Raw genomic sequence first — 22,662 nt, forward strand, 5'->3', positions numbered from 1 at the left:
GCCTAGTAAAGATTACAAAGCCCTAACTGTTGTGTCTTCAATTTGAGGGTGTGTAGGTAGCAAGTAAGGGCTAGTGGTTGTTAGTTGGGGCAACATTGGGATTAGGCCTTAGATAATGCAACCAGGTAATGATTAATAATAATAATAACAATATAAAAAAAAAATTCCCTATCCTTTACAATTATTTTTGCAATGATGGAATTTTTTTCTTTAACTTCCTGCTGAACTGAGGTGATATTCACAGAATTCACAGTAATTAAAACATTTCATGAAAAGCTTTAATTTCCCATAGTCAATGAATGATTTGCTGTTAAACATCACAAACACAATATAGATGTTAATTAAATTTAGGATAATTGAGAGTAGTTTGAGGGCCCATAGAGTCTAACTATTTAGCAGAGGTAACAGGTTAAAGAGGGAACAATACACAAAACTCAATCCGAAAAAGAAAGAAAGAAATTTATTGACAAGTTGGACTAAAAACATTTGATCTAGGATGAATTAAACCCAAAAATACACGTTTTTGATTCTCTATTAAGAGCATATTCAAATAATTCTGCTGTAAAATCCACATCAGTTCTACTAATGTCTTAATGAAGTAGTTTTAAAAAACTCAAGTGGTAAGGCAGTCTTATGTTTTTCTGAGCAAGAAAATACTATTTATTTTCAATTTTTTTGTTTATTTTTGTGAACATTTCTTTTGTGTGTGTTTTGTGAGTCTTTCTTCGTTCTCCCAAAAAATATGTGAACATTATCTGAAATTGTCGTTTAAAGTTTCTCAGAAATGTAGGTTTTATATCAAACGTTAAGAAAGAGTTGTGGTGGAAAATGTTCTGGAAATTATGATAAACTCTGATACATGAGGTAAATGTAAGACTATTAATTGTATAATTTTGTAAAAACAATATAACATCTCCAGCTGAATACACACACTAAACATATTTTCAATTAACATTATCTTATTTGTGTGAACTATTATACCACATCAAGTTAATTTTGATAAATATATTGTCAACATTACACACAGCTAATTGCATCTAAAAAGGTTGCATTTCTAGTCATTATTTATTAAGTGCATTACAAACAAAATACATATTTATTAGAAAAATATTTTTCAAATCTGCTTAAGAGATAGAAAAACAACAAGGACAATGAAATGAACATCCAGATAACATTTATCAGCTGATAAAAATCGGGAGTTATTTTTTTCTATCCAAATAAAGGACTGAGACCAAACTTGAGCAAAGGCAACAAAATGTTACTATCTTGGATTAAATTTTTTTTTGGGGTATTTTGTTTATAATTCAAAGAAATAAAAACAAATTGTAATATGTAAAAAAAAAAAAAAACTCCAACTCAAATGTACTCACAGTATCTTATTGGGTGTACAGTAGCAACAATAAAGATGGAAACAACAGAAACCGATACACTTCCGCATGCAAACATCTAAAATGGCTATATAATGACTGCAAAAATATACCTCCTCCACAAGCAATTATTTGTGTCTTCTAAAAATGAAAAAAATCTACCATTACTCAAAGTGGTTATAAAAATTAACATAAGATATCAAATGAATTATCTCATTTTTAATATTTATATTTCTTACTCGTCTTATGCAAATGTTACAGGAAAGTAATATATCTAATTGTTAAACTCTAATTATTCAAGCCTGTTTTTATTTTATTTTTTTTATTTTATTTTATTTTTTGCCAAGTCCCAGATGACTGAGAATTTTCACAGGAAAATATGTACTTGGTAGTTTTACCGCTAGATGGCAGCACAGAATACTGATTTGCTCTGCTCGGTTTGAAGTATGTGACTGTGAGGTTACCCATCACCTGAAGATATTTTAAATTGGTTTGTCTTATAAATTACTTTCTAAATAAGGAAATGTTAATCTTGATGTTTTAAAAAATGCATCAATTGAATAAAGCTTATGCCAAAGCAGATTGAGATGTATGAAGATGTGAGCATCCATTTCTATACCCAAGTCTCTATAATTTGGTGTTGTCTTTTGTTATGTGCAATGCTGTGTGTTGTTTTTCTTCTGTCATGTAGCCTAGATCTGGGACAGCTCCACTCAAATAAGGCTGCTGAGCTCAGCATGGCAGAGCAGGTACAGTTTCCTTTAAAAAAAATCAAGAGAGCCCCAGAGGATTTGGCTGCCAGTGCAGCAGAGAGGTCACAAACACAGGCAGAGAGTGCAGCACTCAAAAACATTTAATTGTGATAGATAGAGTTGTAGCTTTTTCTGTTACAGTGAATATTTGTTTATAATGTTCTGCATAGGCCAAATCCTGGTCAGTAGATGCAAATAAAAGAAAATCTGCTACCATGAAAATATTTCACTCTCTTTCGTCTTCGTCCTCAAAAGCCCCGACTCTCACAAAAGATCACAAGAATGCATCTCATTACTATTATGTAGGCTACAATGGTTCTGTCTGAGTGCAGAGGGTAAAGGTTAGATTGCCCCCTCATACGATTTAACTATTTAGGACAACATGAGGAGTAAAAATAAGCATGTTTATGACCTAACTTGAAGTTGAAAGACTGAGTTCCCCTGTTGAAAATAGTTTTATAGGATTTATTAAGCTTTATGCAGCTATGACATTAGGCAGTTAATTTCTGTGACTTTATAAAGGACAGGGGACGTCTTAAAAATGACCATACAGAAAGACAATGTCTGGAAATCTCATATACCTGTTACTCTTTGACATCCTAAAATGACAATGGTACCTCTAAAAAACAACAAGAGACCAAAATGCAGCCAAGCTTCATCCTATAGCGGTAATGATGAGTCCATGCACAGTGAATGTGATAATATAATGTGACATGGGAGAATACTTTTGACACAGTATTAAGTAGCAGAGAAGAACCACAGGCAGATCAAAACCAAAGTTTAAGTTTGGATTATTTTATGTCTTTGGCTTGGAGCGGACCAAAATCTTACCTTATAGGTAATGCCTGCTTTTGCTGAATGCTTAACCCCAAAATCAATACAGTTTCCTTTAAAAGTATTTTCTCATCTTGAACTTTTTAAAGTTTTGTCAGATCACAGCCACAATCTGAAAGTGTAACTGCTCCCAAAAGGATTAATTGTTTTATTTATTTTATTTTATTTTTTGCAGGTAAACTGTTTAAATTGGACCACCAAAAGGAGCCGTTTTAGCTGTTCTTTTTTTTTTTTTTTTTTTTTTTTTAAATATCCATTTAAACTTCTGTCATTTTGCAAATTTTCTCTTAAAATCATCTTAGCACTGTCCTCCCTAGGTTGAAATGCTTACTGGTCACTTGCACCAGCATTTTCAGTCGTCTCGACCACGCTTCTTATAGGATCTCTTGATAACAACTACTTTCATGTCTTTTTTCCATAATTTGTCTGCGGTGGGTTATGCTTTTAGATTGGGGTGAGCTACACTTTGAATGTATGTTTTTTTTTTTTTTTTTTTTTTTGTAAGGACCAAAACAAAGCAGTGCATGTTTGCTAAGTGGATCAAAAAGGACACATTATTATTATTTTTTACAAATATCACTTAAAAAGGTGTGGTACATTTATATCCAGCCAACCTTCAAAGGATACCCCCTAAAAAAAAGTTAAGGCTAAATTATTACACCGTATTAGTAAATACATTTCTCTTCTGTGTAATGTAATTTTAACTTAATCCAGCTGCTCTGTGAATGTTTTAGAAGTTAGTGTTTAAGCTGCATTGCAAAGACCAAGCTAGACAGGTGTGAAATATATGTTTCTAAAGATATTTAAAGCAAACTTATTTCATAATCTGTTAGTTTCTGTCATTTAGGTGTTACTATGTTCTTTTCCTTACGATCCTATCACATAGTTTACTCCTTAGTGCTGATGCTCCCTTGTTGCTGCCTATTAGTTTATTCATTATTAACCATTTTTGGATTCTTTATGTTTATCCTTCATGTTTCTTTCTAGCCCTATGCTCTCACTGACTTCTTAATGTATCATCACTTGAATCTTCTGTTTGTGCATGTTTTTTGTATTTATTCTCAACTTCTTTCTTAAGTTTATTCAAAGTTCCTCATTAAATAAGTTTTCATTTTACCTTTATTCTGCATTTGGGATCTGCCTAAACCTCAACCTAAGATATATCATGTGACCGAATCTGCTGACTGGACAGCTAGTTAGTTTTTAATCCACAAATATGAATTTTGTGGAAAAGTGCCAAGAAGAAATTTAATATTCAATGAAAGACAATAGAACAGGAGACAGAAAACATTTAAACTCCTTCTACTTTTCCCAGCTATACTTCAACACCCAAAGAAAACTAATGATGTAGAGTAAAAGAGCAAAAAGTAAAGGTGTCTAAACCCTCCGAACATTCAAAGTTGCACTGGCGTAACTTTCTGGCATAACTTTTCTTTTCTTTTTTACATGTGTACATTTGTATAAGTTAAAAAAGCTGGGCTTCTCGGAGGACCATTACTCAGAGTTACAGATTAAAATGCACACATATTTGTTGTTTTCTTATTGAATAGAGAATCAGACTCCAGAGCTTCTAGAGATCTTGAAAATTAGTTTCTCCAGCATCATTATATTGGTAGAAAGGTTAATAAATCTGTTTTTAAGCACAGCATAGACACAATTGGGATATGCAACGTGCAATAAAATATATCTCAAAGTTTACAAGAAAAAATGTGCTATGCTGTAATAAAATTCAACTTATTTTTTTGCCTTTTGTAGTTCGGCAAGACTCAGAAATAGCTGTGCCAGCCAACCCAGAGACAGCCAGACTCACAGGAAACAGACAGAATTAAAATATAAGAAACCTGCAAGAATTATAGCACAAATAATAAAAATATGTGCATAAATGATTTTTTTAAATATAAGCTTCAATATATAGACTTTTGCTGTCAATGACATATGGGAGAAGTTTCTAAACTTAAATTTGATACTTGTATAGGAGGATAATCACTGATGCAGCTGAAAGGGAAACCATGCATGGATGGATGGATGGAATTGAAGTTGTGTCCATACTAGGGATGCATGATATATATTGATGTTGGCATTGGTATTGGCTGTTTTTGAGCTCTTTATTGTTACAGTTCTGGTTCTGTATTTCCTTTTCTTTTGGATGTTCAGTTTTGCTTTGCTCCTGTTTTCTAGTTTTTTATGGTTTAATTCTTATTTTATTGTGTTGTTTGTTTGTTTTTCTCAGTTTCTGTCTTAGTCTTGGTTCTGTTATGTTTTCTTTGGAGTGTTCAGTTTTGCTTAACTCCATGTTTTATAGTCTTAGTGGTTTAATTCTTATTTTGTTGTGTTTTCTGGTTATTTTCAGTTCTCAGGTTTTTATTTGTTGCCCTCTGCTGCCACCTTGAGTTCTCCTTTTTTATCCTTGCCTCTTTATTGTTTCTGCTCTACTCACACCTGCTCCTAATCTGCTCGTTAGCTCTCCCTTTGTTTCAGTTGCCTATAAATACTCTCTCTGTGCAGTTCTTCAGTGCTGGTTCCTCGTCAAACTTCCTCCAACTCCGTCTCTCTGAGCTTTCCACCTTGCGATAGTTATCCCCCTGATGTCTCCATGGTTTCTGGTTTGTTTTGACTTGTTTTCTTATTTTGATTTTTGGACTCCTGGTTTCCTGTTATTTTGGACTTTGTTTTCTTTTTGGATAACCTTGCCTCTGTTTTAAGTAAACCTTCATTAAATCACCAAGAAATTCCCCTCTGCCTTCCAAAACCAAATCCTGACATTTATAAATGATACACTAAAGGCAGGCATCTGTCTATAACTATAAATATCAGTGTATTATGGTTCTCTTGTGTTCTCAGCAATGGGAAAGCATCCAATAAATATGTTTTAGCAAATTTTTGAAACTATAAACCCTATTGAAAGCATTTGGATTGAGCAGCTGTTGGTCCAACAGCCACTATCCTTAGAGGTCCCCTGCAACTTTTATCACAAAGTTACACCTGTGCAAGGTTGTAATAGATTTGTCCAACTTTATAATTTCCAAAATAGGAAATAAAGAAGCGTTAAGATATTTAAGAATGAATGTGTTGCCAAAGATTTGGTCCCCTGATTTCAGAGCCACCTGGAGAGGCAGTAGCAGCCCAATATTCCATTCTCTGTGCATTGAAGTAGGCGTCACATTGTCCTCTGAGAGAGCTCATAGTGGGGCAGGCAGAGTGAGAAAGACCCAGCAGCAGGCTGAGCTTTTAAAACACCAGAGGAGACTATAAAAACTGCTCCATGCCCCGCTGCTGGAGCGGACCTCAGAGAGGAGGAGAAGGGAGGACAGCAGTCTTCTCACAGTTCATCCTGTGTTTAGTTTAGTTTTTTCTCACAGGAGTGAAATCACTCTGCTCTGCGAAGACAGTTTAGTTATTTCCACTCAGTGATTAGGATGCGCGTCTTCTGCGGCTCTGCTTCAGTTTGACGCATCTGAGGCGCACTGAGCGGACCAAGAGTTGGACTCCTTATTAGAAACTGTTCCGCTCAGTAGTTTAAATTCTCCACTTTAAAAATGGGATCGCACAGGTTAGAAGCGCTAATCAGGAAAAGTTTGCAGTGGACGGTGCTGATCCTCTGGCTGTCCACGTTTGTTAACGGGACCTGGAAGACTGGACTTTACAAAGGATATTCAGCTGGAGCGCAGAAAGCAGCCGCTCACACCTCAATCTATCAGAAAAGGTAAGAGGGGCTTTATAATAATGTTCCTCATGTTTAAAAACACATTTAAACAAACCAAGGTCTTATTGGTTCCTATTTTAGATCTACTCCCCAAACCATCCATCTTCCAGTTCCTATTGTGTTCCTGACACTTGGTTTCCTCTTTCCTCTGCCTTGTCTCATCCTCATTGTTGTCCAATGTGTCACAGCACATCCACTGTCAAAGACATGAAGCAAGAGATTCAGCTCCATCATCTCATTTCCTTTACTGTCAAAATCTTTTTTTTAAGGTTCAGCTTTGTGCACAGAATACGTGTTTTTACTGGGGTAGTATGAATAAGAGGCTGATATTTTTAATAAAAAAAGATAAAAAGAGGATTTCCTAAATTGATTGATTGCCTGAGGGTTGTTGCTGACAGATGGGGTTTCCGAACAAGAACCAGTAGACTAAACACACTTAAAATCAGGTTTGCTGAAGAGTTTAGCTCATAAATGACAAGAAACTATTTTTAACACCTGCAAAGTTTTTCATACCTTTTGACTTGAATACATGTAACTCTATAACCACATTTTAAGTGTATTGCATTTGGATTATATATGATTAAGCAGAACAGTAAACCTTCTGCTGAAGGCCAATTTTAAATTTTTATTTTTTCCCAGTTTTTCCAGGATTAGATCTTTAATACATTGATATGTTATTGGTGATGCTGGTGTGTGAACCAGAAATTTCTATCCGCTATTGTCTGGTATTTCCCATTCCCTGCTGAAGAAGGAAATCTCCACAGTGCCATGCTGTCATTGCCATGTGTTTACAGATATGTCCAGATATTTCTTTTAATGCATACATGTTTTGCATGTACAGTAAAAATAATCTGTTTTAACTTCCAATCTGACCACCCGATTCCTTTTTTTGCTACTTTACTTAAAATCTATTAGACTTTTTATGTCTTTCTGTCAGCAATTCATTTTTCTTGCCACTCACCAATGAGTTAGATTTGATCCGTGACCTTTCCTGGTTGTTGGCAGATTCTTCCATCTGAGCGGTGAATTTCTGCAGCTACCTGCCCTATTAGTTTAAGTGGGTTTTTAGGTGTGCTATGCTCTTTCCATATTTAAATGGTGAGATTGAACAATACTCAGTGATGCCCTCAAGACTTGGTGTATTATTCTGTAACCTTATCCCAAATCTTCCATTTCTCAGTCTAAAAAGGCTCCGTCCACCACCTTCATCCTCTTTCCCCTTTGCCACTTGCATCCAGATGTTTGTTGACATGTTTATTAAACACAAGCGTTGGAACACCACGGCATCTGGGCTTGTTTTGTGAAGATGTCAGGATTTGTATACAGGATAAAAATCCGCTGCTGTTCTCAATCAGTCGCTGTCCTCAGAAAGGTCAGCGAGTTTGAGACTAAATGAATGGGGCTGAGTGTTTCGGTTCAGTCTGGTGTTACTGTGTAAGCAGCAGTTCATAGTAAAAGTCCATGGAAAAACAATTTCTCAGTAAAGTCAATAAATATTGAAGGCTGTCCACAGAAACAAAGAGATTGTCAGCTCTTGGTTAATTTTAAACTTGGTTGAAGTGTTTTCTAAATGATTGATATAGTTTTCTGCACAACTATGCTACTTCTGTCGGTTATTGTTACATTTTATTTGACGCAGTTTATTCTCTGTTGGAGAATTTGTCCTGTTCTACACATCTTCATTTCTCAGCTTACTCACTGAAATGAAGCTTACTTTGGATTCTGGAAGGTGCAAACCAGACAGTCTGTGATTAGTCTCTTCAAATAACCTCGAATACACCTCCTGCTCCACTGATGCTTGGCTGCATTCCTGACAGACTACTTATTGGATTAAACTGACTCTCAAAATCCTCAGAGAGATATTTGTTAGCATCCTCAGGGGTTTTATATTTAATACAAATAGCATTTTCTCTCCCTTTCTTTCAGCTTGTACTCATTCTTGTAAAGATCCTTACGAAAGTATATACCCTTTCAACCTCCTCCAACTCTGTTACATCATGACCGCGAACTTAGATGTATTCTACCAGGAATTTTATGGAAATTATCAAAACAAAGTAGAGAAAAATTGTGAATTTGGAAGAAAGGGGTTCATAACCTAAAGAATATTTCTTCTTGGTGAACTCTGAAAAGTATGCAGTGCTTTTGCATTCAGACCCCTAAAATCTAACAGTATCAAAGCCACAGGTAAATAGAGTCCATCTCCATATGGTTTGATGAAAAAAGGAGAACTGAAAAGTCAGGCAAGGAGAACATTAATCACAGAAGAAGCCAAAGAAACCTATCATAAACATGGCAGAGCTGCAGAAATCCATGACACAGTTGAGAAAGCTGTCAGCTTCAACTGTATGAAAGGTTAATCACAGATGAACTGCTAGTAAAGTCATTGATTTGCATTGCATTAATGCATATCTTTTAAACAATGCTAGATTAAGCCCTAACTCTGATAATAAACCTTAGCTCCTATTAAGCCTTAGCTCATCACCTGTATCCTGGTTTATAGGTGAAACACTGATTAACCATATTATGCTGATGATCTTATGGTGTTCAAAAATCTGCCACATCCATTAATGGAGATGCACCAGTCAGATACCTAGATCAGATATCAGCACAGATATTGACTGATCTAATCCAGTGCACTTTACATGAAACTATTGTTTTTTTCCTTTTACTGATTATTTGTTAATAGATCTTATTAAATGCATTTATATCTGTATTAATTTGTTACTTTTCAACAATGTTTATATCAAACCTAAAGCCTTCACTCGCATTGCAATATGTATGGTTCATTCATTCAATGGTTGAATCGGTTTGGTATAAGTTGATTTAAGTTCAGCCAAGGCATCAGTATCAGATCGGATCAGATAAAAACTGGATTGGTGCATCTATATAAATGTAATGGTTCAATGAAGTCTCAGCCCTCAGAGATGGTGATGATGAATTTATTATGATAGAAAGAGACAGATACAATCAATGTTAGACCTCTTCAATGAGAAGCCACATCTCCCAGAGGCAGTTTGTTCCTCCTTTGCACTGAAAGGAGTCACCTGAGAGGGTTTATTTTCCACTCAGGAATCATTGTGATTCAGTATGGGATAGATGGATGGATGTTATCTCAATGATCAAGAAAGGTCAAGAAAACTTTAAAATTGTAACAAATTACCCATGTTAATATTCTGGACCCCAGAACCACAGAAAAGACATCTCTGGAAACAAATAATTGGAAAATGACAGCCTGTTAAAAAGGTTAAGTAATATAAACGGCTCAGTTGGGTCTTTTTTGCATTCTTTCTTTAAACACTAGAACATCCACCAACCATCACAAGCCGACTGAAAGCTCAGGTGTCCGTATAGGAAGACTCAAAACAGACAAAGACAAATGACCGCTCTTTGTCTCTGGTGAAAGAGTCGCCAAGCTCTGGCTTTCAGACCTCTGTGTGCTGCTTTGATGATGCTGCACAATGAACACAGTGACCATAATAATCTTAACTTAGTTACTTAACTTCATTTTTGTAAGCTCTTAAAAAAGACGAGACATAACTAATGCCGGGTCTGTTTTTTCACAGTGCTCTTCTTTTTTTTTTAGTTTCTCCTTTAAAGCTGAGGATTATTATGTCAGGAATGTAGAGCTCATTAATTTCACCTTGACTTGTAGTCTTTATTTTTCTTTTTGTCGTTTTATGTTGAACCACATTTATCTTGAGCCTTCCTCTCTGGCCCATGGGACGTCCGCTGCTTTATAATTGTCTTTTTTCATATCCTTGCTCCCATAAGGACTCAAAGACCCTTAGGACCAAGTGACCTCTCCTTTCCTTGAGCCATTTGCTGCATCTGTCTTTTCTTCCTTTTTCTCTGCAGATATTTTTTCTGCTGACAGAATTCTAGCAAAAAGAATCCATTAGATTTTCCTCCTCACTACCATAGTGCGTGTTGTTCATCTGTCTTCTCCTGCTGTTGATGTTGAATGTATGGGCCTGTATCAAAATGTTTTTTTCCTGCAGAAGATTCTCTCTGTTTTGATGTTGGTTAATATCATAGTTGTTGTTGAAACGCTGAGGAAGTGTCAGCATGCAGCATGTCGAGGTGAAACAAGGGCACGTCTTATTGCTAGATTATAGCTTATAGGCTTTTTCTTTTATTTGCATCCTGTTTGCATTTGCATATATAAGATATAAGGTTTCAGCTCTCTTTTGTTTCATCTTCTCCATCACTTGGCATCTGTAGCACTGAGGAACAGATGGGACAAAGCTGTGATTTCTTTCTTAACTGTTGGCTGAGGCAATGTGCGACGGAGACGGCGGATGATTTATTTAGCTTGGGCCTATAGCATTCAGAGTGTGCCATGTGTGCTTTGAGACCCGATACTCACTGAGGGCCTGGTTGGTGTTTTGCCAGTGAAACAGCATGGTGCTGGTGGGTTTTGCACTTCATAATACATGAGTGGTTCCACTAAGGGGAAGGTGGTGACTATGAAAGATTCAAGAGTAAAGGATTTAGTCCACCAAACACCTGCACTCCTTGTTGCTGGTTTCTTGGCATCCTCTGAGCTGAGGAGAAGATTAGGAGATTTGTATGTTCAGTTACTATATCCTCTAAAGCCCCTGGGATAGATCTTGAAAAAATTTTCTTACTTTCATTTGAAGTAGTAATCGAACTAGTTGGCGAAATATGCAAAAGGTGTAAAGATGATGCAGTTTTTCAGTTTTCTAGCAGAGTCCATTAGACCTTTAAAGTCTTGGTCTTTTAAAATGTTCATAATACTGTGCTCTAAAAAGTTTTGGATCTTGACAGACTTATCACATCACAATTTCCTCACCATGCAAACAGTGAACGAGATATTCTTTCTGAATATCTAATCATTTCCCTGGGAAAACCTACTTTGAATGTTACTTCAAAAATTAAATCCTAGTCTCCCTTGACTGAAACACCATTCCAGTCGAAGTAACAGTAGAGCCTGGGAACACTTTATAAGTTAGTTTAAGTTTGTGATGATAGATCAGAAAAGATTGTGTTGCATGGTTGTTTTGGAGAAACGGTGACTTCAGGATGGCCACTAAAATTCTGTATAACTCTGATGTCAAAAGTTGGCGGAAACATGTCTTAGGTGTTTGATCAGCTCTTTTTGTCACAATTCTAGTTGTTTTTAAACCTTTTATTTTCTAATCATATAGACAAGTGTAGTCAGTAGTGATTTTCTGTCATTTCATTCCTTTTTTTTAAATTCAGCTTAGACCTGTGCTATTTAAATAACTTCTCTAGTCTTTTCTATTTTAAACACAATAAAAAATTTAAATAAAAGGGCTCAATGTCCTGTAATATCTAAGCTCCAGGAAAACAGAAGGTCAAGCATTATTAATTAGAAGCTCATATCCACTTTAATTAATGATAATTGATCAAATTAAAAATCTTCACCAACATGTACTTTATAGAAATTTTAAGAAGGGAACTGATTGTGACATAAAAAAAAATGTAAATAACACAGATAAAATATATTTCCTTTATTTTTAAGATTATACAACTGCAATACAACATAAATTTACCTGAGCTATTTCTATGTCTTTAACAGGTGGGCTTACTCACTTATAGTAGGTATTGAGATCTGCATCCCAAATTCCATTTTTTTTTTTTTTTTTTTTTTTTTACTGAAGAAAACTTCGGGACCATTTCCTTTTATTTACAGCATACATGCAAGGAAAAGAGAAACAGGGAGACAATAAACCTTCCCCCATTTTCCTCTATGTACCCCCCGGGAACTATCTGTTGTTTCCAGGTGAAACCTCCCATCAGCCTGGCAAACTCAGATGTTTATCTGTTGGGTCTGGAGGATAAGTGGTAGGGAGGAGTTGAGGTTAGCGCCTCACCCACCAAAACTCTACCTGGGAATGTTTTTTTTTTTTTTTAACAGGCAGACATTTTTCTCCAGTAATTTGGAAAGTAACTGCTGTTGTACATATAATAGTTTGTTTAGAGTCTCATCTCAAAGGGATTGATATACCATATGAAACCACAGCTTGTATTTTTCTAACATTGGACAAATGTTTCTTATTTCATGAAAGGCTGATATTATATTTAAGCACTTTTTTATTTTATTTTTGTATGATTCTGATTAATTTGGCAAATATATTTTGTCCATATTAGTTTTATTGCTGGGTGTAGGAGCTGTGGCTTTCTAGTTAGAGCAGGGCGCCTCCTTCCTGCAGAAGGCTGCGCGTTTCTCGGTTCAAATCCCTCAGACTACTACTCTTGGTCCCTAAGCAAGGGTGCATTTAACCCACTTCTCCTAATAGGGAGGGTTAAAGGGAGGGCCACATTTTATTTTAACTTCTAATGACACATAAAGATAATTACTATTATTGAATGGTGAAAAGTACAAAGTACTTTCATTCATAGATAAAAAATATACTTACTGTAAGATATCAGCTCGTGTGTGTGTGTAGCCAACACAACGTGGGGGATGTTCAAAGGGGCTGCTTCACATCTTCTGCCTTCAATGGTTGTCTTTATTTTAAACTGTTTGATGCACGCACAAATGGCCTCACATATTGACAAACACACTTCATTGGGACCAGCCTACTTGTCCTGCAAACTGCCTGGCAGCAGGAATAAACAAAGGGACGTCTCTGCGCTGTTGGCTGCGCAGCTCACTTTGCAGTTTAAAGAGCTTTTGTTTTTATATACATCGATTGAGCAAAACAGAGTTTGCTAATTGTTTCCTTATTTCTTTAATAGCTTGTTGCCGCTTAGCAGCCTTCCCAAGTTTTTCCATAAATTAAAGTCAAATGATTTGTGATTAGCAAAATGAGATCGCAGCTGACTTTAAAGCTAAATATTTCTTAGAATGATCTTCTTTATGAGACATTAAGCTCTTGTTAAACTAAACCAATTAGCTCTAAGTCTTTTTTATCACATCAGCCTTTACACATTGTCTTGTCTTTAAAAAGACTTTTAATAAACCCTTAAGAATATATTACTTCATTTTTTGTTTGTACCTGCTCTAATCACTAGGTTACTAAACCATCTGTACTGTTCAGTGAGTTACGATAATGTCTTATAAACAATCTCTGGGAGGGCTATGAACTTGTGACCTGGCTGTAACCTGTATTAGAAATCCACTCCATAGAAACTCCACCAGGAACCCAGTGCAAACGGATGTATTGATACAGGACCGCCTTCAGTGTAAATACAGCCCTCAATGCACTCATTGGGAAAACTGTTGCTGATTAAAACCATGCAAACACTCTGAGGAAGTCGCAAAACAAAAAGGCGGGGGAGAGTGGAACAATAAAAACCAACTGGGACTGCATGGCTAATTAGCTTTTGTGACAGAATGTGATTGAAGACGTTCTTTTCTAAAAGAATGTGATTTTAGTTTTTATCTAGAGGCAACAAATGCTGCTGATACCATCCCTAACTCTGTTCGATCCATTTGTTCTTCTCCTCAGGAACTGGTGTCCTCACACAGTAACTAAGACGGTGACCTGCCAGGTACAGAATGGGACAATCCTCCAGCGGGTCTACCAGACCTGCCGCTGGCCACAGGGATGCTCAGGAGGCAGGTGAGGTTAGAGGGATATTCTGAACCTGGTCCTGCAACACCGTTACAAATCCTTTACTTTTCTGTCCTAAACAGCCACACAATAAAGCAATTATCTGCTGTTGTTTTATGGAGTTTAATTTTATAGCTACCAGAGAAATAAGCCATGAGGTCCATAACTGAAAGAGGCTGAAACTAAAGATTTTTCTTTTTAATGGTTCAGTCTTCCTGTTGTCTGTTTTTTACAGGGTTATTTCTTTTTTCTAAAGTGAGATTTTGTGAAAAAATTGCTGAGAATAGTTTCCTCTGCTGTAGTAGAGAGGACATATCCTTGCAGGAAAATTAAGGAAACTCTTGCACAGGATAGATGTCGGAAGGATTTTAGTATCTTTATCTTTAATAAGCTGAACTAGTGGTGTGTCTGAAAAGTTTTTATTCACCGAGATGTCAAAAGAAGTTTTTACAGTCCAACAAAATATAAATGCAATCTCTTAAGGCCTTGCTCTCTCTCTCATTCTCTCTCTTATTCCTGAATTAACTACTGGCATGCCCTCAATCTCCTTTTAGATAGCTTCTGACAGTTTTGTACTTCCTCACTGATAGGAAAAAATTAATTTCTGTTATAATGAGAAGGGTTACAGGGTCCAAACCAAACCGTTTTATTATCTATGCCACCTGTTAGCTCTTACATATGGTACATTTAGTCGATTTAGGTGATCACCAGCTAGTGCTAATCAAGGGCTAACTTGTTTGTGTCCACTCACCAGCTGTATTCTCATTGCCTATAATGTGGAAAACAAATAGACACGGCTTTTACTGTCAACATTTTATATTGGGCTAAACTGTAATTAGCATCTAGCTAAATTTTCTTTTAACATTTATTTTGAAACCCCAAAGATGGACATGTAAAGTACTTAACTATAAAATGAAAATGCTCTATCAAAAAACACCTACTTCTTATCAGTTGTTACTGGATGCATGGATGGATTGATTTTCTATAACTAATAAGTCCTGTAAAAATAGGATCCTCCACACCCAAGGTTAATTTTAGACGGAGTTGTTAACCTTACTTGTTGAAGCTTTTTTGGATGGTCGGAAGAAGATTTAATCCCAGAAAGAAAATCATAAACTCCACACAAATGTCCTGGCTGCGAGAAAAATTTGCTAATACCTTGCCCCTTGGCAGCTATTGCTTTAACATACCGGTACTTATACAAATACAGTAAATGTAACACAGATTAACTTGAATATATCATATATGCATTGACAATTATATGTTAGCCAAGTGGTGCAAACACCTTACAGATACATGCAGATACAGATAGATTAAAGATACAGCAAATACAAAAATGAGAACAGCAAACACAAAACTTGAGCAAACACTGCAAAGTTACGCAAAGGAGAAATGCAGCAATTACAGAAAATAAAGAGCAACAAAGTGCAAACATGCTGCAGAATACAAAATCCCTGCAAACACATAAATTATGCTAAATTACAACACACACAATAAGAGAAAATGCTGCAAGACGCAAAAACAACTGCAAAGCTGTGAATTAGTTACGCATAACCAGATGGAGACAAACATTAACTCATATGTAATGGGATCCATATTAAAGAAATCAATGGGGAAGCTGGGATTTGTAAATGTTTAAAAAGATTAAAAGGAAAACATAAACTATTTTTATTTCATCCAAATGTCCTCTTTATGGTCATCTCATAAATGTTTTTGCAACAGATCTGGTTTTTAGACCTCGTATCATAGTAATACTAATCACTAATAACTAATCACCCTCAAAAACTGGCAACAGCGTAAGATTACTTGCAATATAACACAGTGCGTTACTTCAACTCAATCAATCAAAGCGACCTTTCATGAGCACAGTCTCTCTGCAGTGGGGAAAGATTTTCACTGCATCCACCAGCAGCAGGGAGCTGAGGTACGCATATGTGATGCAGATTGGCTGAGAGGACAGCATACAGCATTCCTAAAGGAAGGTGCACACTGAAGATAAAGTCTAAATGTTCTTTTGTTTATTATTTGCAGGAACAAATATTTATATACATTGGTTCGAAGCATCTTCAATCCAAACAATCTCCTCACATCATCTCACTGACAGCTGGCTGCACTTGTCGCTCTTTATGTAAAGGTATTGTGGAGGATTTTCACGAATTTTTCACAAGACCCGCCCTCTTCACTTTAGAAAAAATGCGCATGCAAGAGCATGCACAAGTCCATTTCTCCTCGTGCATGCTCTGTTTAAAAGTTGCTGTTCTCATAGCTCATACAAGCTTACTGTGCCCGAACGTCCGCTCTAACGCCTAAATCCCTCAATCACTATATAGAGCAGGGACAATACAGTTGACTTTATAGCGAACTTAGTTAACTGAGCGTTCGGACAGATGACCAATGCTTCTTGCTCCGTTGGTCACGTAACTCCTCCTTCACTGGGCGGTGCCTGCGCCATCTTTAATATTAGTCGGCGCTGTTGGGTAGCGACAGCTCATGGTGACAGCAGGCTGCTACAGTATGCTTTGTGAGGAGAGCTCTCTGTGCAAAGCATTCTGGGATATATCTGCCTATTCTGACACTTTTCTGTTCTTCTTATACACTTCGTAGAAACTTTTTTTCTTACGATCCTTGGACATTTTCTAAGAGCCGTGGTGAGAGAGGTCAGATTAGATGACTTTCTGAAACCATAGTTCACCACACATATACGTCTGAAAGTGCGCATGCACAGAAAAATAAAGGTAACGGGACGAGCAAGTAGGACGGCCTTACGTAAACATTTCACCAGAATGATTGACAGTTAGGAGGACCACTTACTTAGATGATCCACCCAGCAATTTTAATTCTATAACAGTGCATTTCATTTTTGTTAAAATGCTTAAAAAAGTTCTTTTTCAGCTTTACTTTTATTTTATAGCCAGCTAAAGCCTCTCACTGAGCAAAAATATAAATGTTTAAAACATATAATTGGTTTGCTTGTTAAAAAAATAATCCTACCAGCATAAACACATTACAGCTTTCTTGTTCCATCACACACACCAAAATGTTTTCAGATTGGTAATCTGAAACTACTATAAAACTTACTATATTTCATCTTTGAACTTCCGGTTGTTATCCAGATTCTCCTACATTTTAGATCATAAAAAGTAACAGGAAGGATTCTTTAAACCACTAACTAGTTATATTGATTGTGCAGTAACTGAGTTACTAATTAAGTGTAAAGTGTTTTGAGAAATAACTAGTTACTACAACTAGTCTCCCCCTAGTGGTCTGGAACACTGGTTTGCAGCTTTTTTTTTTAAAACTTGCAGCTGTTTTTGTTTCTTCCTGTGTTTCTTCTTTACACATGTTTCTTGTGTTTGTGGTTTTGCATAATTTCTGCAGCAAATTTTTGTGTTTACACCTTGTTTGCACTTTACTACTCTATCATTTCCCCTTTGTGACATTTTTCCTTTGCTTTGTGTGTTTGTCTTTTTTTTTTTGTTTTTGTATTGTTTGCAAGGCATCTTTGTATTTGCAGAACTTTTTGAATTTACTTGCCCGTGTGATAAACCATACCAAAGTTCAACCTTATCCAGACATCATTAGACATCTTTAAATTTACTGGTTTTTTCTCTCTTTTTAAGTCACATTAAAATCTTGTTTAGATGTAAGCCACCTTTATCCGTTACATGTCTATTCAGTTACATTTCGTGGGGGGTTGGGATATCGTAAGCCCTTTTGTTACAAGTATGCTCCTAAGAAATCTTTGTTTGAAGGACGAGATTGTGCACTCCCCTACGGCACCCCCATGTTATAAAAAGAAGGGCCCCTCCACCCATTTAAAAACACAGGGAGAATTCAGCCTTATTGCCTCATTGTAACTCTTTTTGAAAAAAACATAATGGAGACAGTGCTAAGGGTAACTAGACTGACACAACATTTTAGGAGAAATTGACAGGGTTTCCAAAAGCAGAAGGATTTTTAAAACTTCTGAGTGTAGTTACTTATGAGTTACCTAAATAAATAACTATGTGTTGTTAAAATAGATATCATGCCATCTGTGTAAGAAAAGGTTGATGCAAAATATGGTTTAAATATTATTTAAATAAATAAATAACAGATAAACGTTTCTGTATTCCATCTGGTTTTCTTTCTATCTGCTATAGTCTTGTTTTTACTTGCAGCCTGAGTAAATATATGCCTTGTTTGTGCTCCTTATGTTAAAGAGTTTGAGTAAATTATGTAAAATAATAATAAAAAAAAAGTAGACCAGATTCACAAACACATCATGTATGTCAGAATAAACAAACTTACATTTACACCTAAATGTTTTGAATGATAGTTTATTATATGTGTTTTTTCAGCTATAAGACAGTTGTGAGACCATCGTACAAAGTGGTGTACCGCACTGTGACCTCGCTTGAGTGGAAATGCTGTCCAGGATTTAGTGGCACTGCATGTGCAGAAGGTAAGAGATATTTAAAGGAGGATTTTCAGGAATATGGAAACTGTGATCTTTTTTTTACTGTCCCTTTTCCTTTCTCCTCTTGCTTACTCATCTGTCCCAGTTTTCCTATTTTTTCATTAAAGTCTTATACCCGGAACCCAATATGTGCCCTCCAATGTGCTTGTGCAAGTAATACTTTAGAACAGGAGTGATTTCCATTAAGCTTATATAAGGCAGCCTCTGTCCTTTTAAATGATGTTACGAAATAAGACGCTGTGGCCTCTTCAGGGTGAGTCAAATACCTCGGCTCTGTTAATCAGATGTAATGTCTTCATTCCAGCAGTAAATTTACCCCGTCAAGGCTTATTCTTTTCTGCGGTTTTCACTTTATGATCCAGCTGGAACCAACTCTTTAACTTCTTAAAGTGCCATGCTCCCAAAGCTGTTTTCATTTCTCAGTCCACACACACACACACCCACTTGTAGTGTATAATGACTTTCCCTGGCACTAGTCAGGTCTTGGCCGTCTGGAGAGAAGGGTGGGGCACCTGTTTATGTCGTGACCCTGACCTTGAATGGGTGTAACATAAATTGTCAGGCAATGCATGACAAAGGACAATAAATGTTTACAGTGGTTAAAATGGTCAATTTTTGTGGTGCTAAAAGCAGAGTCTGCAGACATTTTTACACTCACTCTCCCAGGTGAACCCTCCCTCTGGTCTGCGGTCTGCTGCTGCAGCATGGCCTCAGCTGAAGAAAAATATCTCCACTTTTCTTACTTGCTTCAACTTGCACACACCAAAATGGCTCAAATACATTGCTGTGTTGAAACTCTTCCCAATCCTGAAGTTGAAAAAACACATTCTCTGTCCGACAGACCAGACTTTACTTAACAAAAGGAGAAACACACAAAGTAAAACTGGGAGGATATTATCCAATTAAGTTGTTGCTAGAGGAGATTCCCCATTGGTTGTCATGGCAGTGGGGGTCCATCGAGCCGGCAGGGATGCTGGGATTAGCTACTTATCGGAGCGTCATTCCGGGTGGCTCAGATCACAGAAGCTGCTGAGTGGGAGTGACAGCTCCTATTCACGGGGCTTTTACTTTTCTACTCCGTGGATGCCATCCAAGGCCACCGGCACTTTGTTCTGCTCCTGCCTCAGGAGCAGAACCCCATGCCAGCACAGAACCTGATACCCCCGCCTGCCCCGTTCTGTTCCTTGAGAAGAAAGTAAGGCTTGCTGCCTTACGGGCAAAACAGGAGGCCAGACCTTTGAGGTCTGTAACCACAGTGTTGCTAAGTGACTCCAAGGCTGCCCTGGTGATTAAATGGGAAATCGGAAATCACATCTACTGAAAACAGGGTGTGCTTTTAACTACTAGCCACCATTTGACGTCATTTTCTATATTTCCTCTATGAGCAACTTTTATATGGTCTCAAAGGCCTTGAATACTCAATTGTCAAATTAATAACAGTCTGTTAATGTTAAAGACATCACTACCTGTGGATTTTAATCACTGTGTATTTTGCATACAAACAGCCAGATAAATTTCCATGGCATTCCAGAATTAGAACCTCACTGTAGTAAAAGGTGTATCTCAATAAGTCTTTTAGAGTATCATGGACTGGAATTCACTGAGATATACACGCAGGCCTCTTCGTTAGGTACATCTTGTAAGTAGTGGGTTGAATCTGTTTGCCACAGTGCTTCCTTATTCTTTAGTGCAATAGTTTCAACAAAGTTGCAGAAACATTCTTCACAGATTACTGTCAGTATTGACATGGTACCATCACACTGCTGCACTCTTCTAGCCATTCAAGGTTGAAAGTAACTGTCCCATCCGGTACATTTGGTACTCATAGGACTGTGATCTGTTGTGAGTCAAGGCCACTCAAAGCATGCAAAATGAATAAAAAAAAAATCTAATCAAGCAACGCCCCCAGGGCCCTCATACTAGTGGGGGTATGTAGATTGAATGAGGAAGGGTGCAGGATGAAAACAGGGATGATGGTAGACAAGGGGTTAAAGAGGGGTGCAGCTTGTTAAAGCAGAAAGCCATTGGTAAACAGTCTATTAATGCAGAGTCTTATACCCCTTTCCATCTGGTCAAAAACTTTTTTAAACCTGAGAACAATTAGCTTTTAGTGGCAGTGGGAACAGCTCACTGACACGTGTTTACCAAGACCAAAGAACTCGGCAAACGAACCGAGTTAAAATTGCCTTTAAACGACTCGACTCTGATCAGCATACAGTGGAAATATCAGAGAGGGTTTCGGACAGATAGAAGAGCGAAACAATAAAGGTTACTTACTACGCCCTGGCTTCCTTACATGTTGCTTTCCAGTGTTTACTTTCCTGATATCTGTCACAATGGTGACATCATCAAAGCTAACCCAGCGTGATGGTGTCACCGGACATGCAGCTTGCCAACAGGGGTTAGACCCAGCTTTTTTGCCAATGGGAAAGGAGCCAAATGCCAATTGGTAGCCAGTTGAGTCATGTTTGCAAAACCCGGGATAACCTGCTAATTTCAGAGACTATAGATGATGATTAGCCATGGCAGAGGTGTGCAGATGTCTGATAGGTTTGCAGAAGCAGAGCATCAGAGGGCAACTGAATGAGAGGTGAGGCTGAATTAATTTTCACTTAAGGTTATTTTTTTCCTAATTTAGTGATGTTGCAGCATTTCTTTTAAGCTGGTTTAACTTCAACAACTTTAACATATTTGCAATCAAACACACACAATGAATAAACAACCATTTTTGGAAAGCAGTGTTTTATTTTTATTTGCCCCATCTTGGTGTATTTACTACCAATGATGCAAAATCAAGCAAATCAATTAAACAGACAGAAATCATTAAACAGTAGTTGACCTTACCATGTTGCCTGACCTACCAAAGATGTCAAGAGGGCATCAACACCTCATCAAAAAGATCATGAAATAATCCAAACCACTGCAGGCCTCCCTTTCCATGTCAGAAACAGTGTTCATGATAACAAGAAAAGAAAGAGACTGGGCAAAAGGACATACTGGGCAGAAATCAAGACCAAAGCCAATGCTGGCCCAAACATAATAGAACTCTCTCTTATATTTGCCAAGAAACATCTTGGTGATTCTTAGGACTTTGGGCAAAAATACAAAAAAACATTCTCTAACCAGGTAAAACAAAAGTTGATCTTTCTGAAAGATTTATTGGCAATAAGTCTGATGTAAATCTAATTCAATATATTACCAGGGGAACATTATGTGATGGCATTAGACCTCTTTGCTGCTTCATGACCTGGAATATTTGATGGATTTAATTAATATGATTTTTAATTCTACTCTCTTCCAGTAAATCTTAAATGTGAATTTCTGGCAAGGATACTTGTTATGCAACTAGACAATGATGATCCAAAGCTCACCAGCAAAGCTTTCTGTGAAAGGCTGAGAAAATGAAGGTGTTGAAGTGGCTAATCAGACTTGGCAAAGGCTTATTGCACAGGCTGGCTCTGGGAGCTTTTCCCCATTAACAAATACGTCACCTGTAGAAAGAAATTGTATTTACTCAGATCCATCAAACATATAATATGAGCTGAAACTCAAGTGTAAAGAAATAAAAAATGGGAGATGCTTCAAGACTTTGAGTATGCAGGGCTTCATTTGGGGACCTTTATGAAAATGTAACAAATATACATTTTGGTCTCACATATAAAGTTTAGAGAAATGAATTACCAGATGCAGTATATTTAAAAAAAAAACAAAAAACAAATACAATATGCTTTCTTTGTTAGTGTCTCTACCTTTCTTTTTCCAAACTAAACTTAGATCTGGGATGGCCTAAATTATGCGCCGTTTGGCTGAAGGAGAATTATGTGGCTGATACTCCATTTCAGGTTAGACAGGACCAAAATGTTTCTACAGCCCTTTAGATATAAGACTTGTTTTCACATGGAAACTCTCAACCCTATTTGTCAGCACGCTCAACAAGTCCAGTCTGTGTTAAAGATAACATGACTCTATTAGAGTTTTGGATTGTTTGTCTGTACAATCTGAG

The 22,662-nt window shown here is 36.9% G+C and overlaps 1 protein-coding gene across 3 annotated transcripts in view; it reads left to right on the plus strand.

Moving 5' to 3' along the window:
• Nucleotides 1-6,126: 6,126 nt before the first annotated feature.
• The window catches only part of emid1 (EMI domain containing 1), an 81,926-nt gene continuing 65,390 nt past the window's right edge, over nucleotides 6,127-22,662 (plus strand). For all 3 annotated transcript variants that reach the window (XR_005281677.1, XM_038295469.1, XM_038295468.1), the window contains exons 1-3: nucleotides 6,127-6,656; nucleotides 14,096-14,209; nucleotides 18,541-18,644. Coding sequence is in view for 2 of the 3 variants with exons in the window: in XM_038295469.1 (XP_038151397.1) it covers nucleotides 6,490-6,656; nucleotides 14,096-14,209; nucleotides 18,541-18,644 (385 nt within the window). In the remaining variant the exon portion in view is untranslated. The remainder of the gene's footprint in view (nucleotides 6,657-14,095; nucleotides 14,210-18,540; nucleotides 18,645-22,662) is intronic.

The sequence above is a fragment of the Cyprinodon tularosa genome, unplaced genomic scaffold (genome assembly GCF_016077235.1).
Source record: "Cyprinodon tularosa strain WSP-4 unplaced genomic scaffold, ASM1607723v1 ctg356, whole genome shotgun sequence".
In the NCBI taxonomy this organism is placed as follows: Eukaryota; Metazoa; Chordata; class Actinopteri; order Cyprinodontiformes; family Cyprinodontidae; genus Cyprinodon; species Cyprinodon tularosa.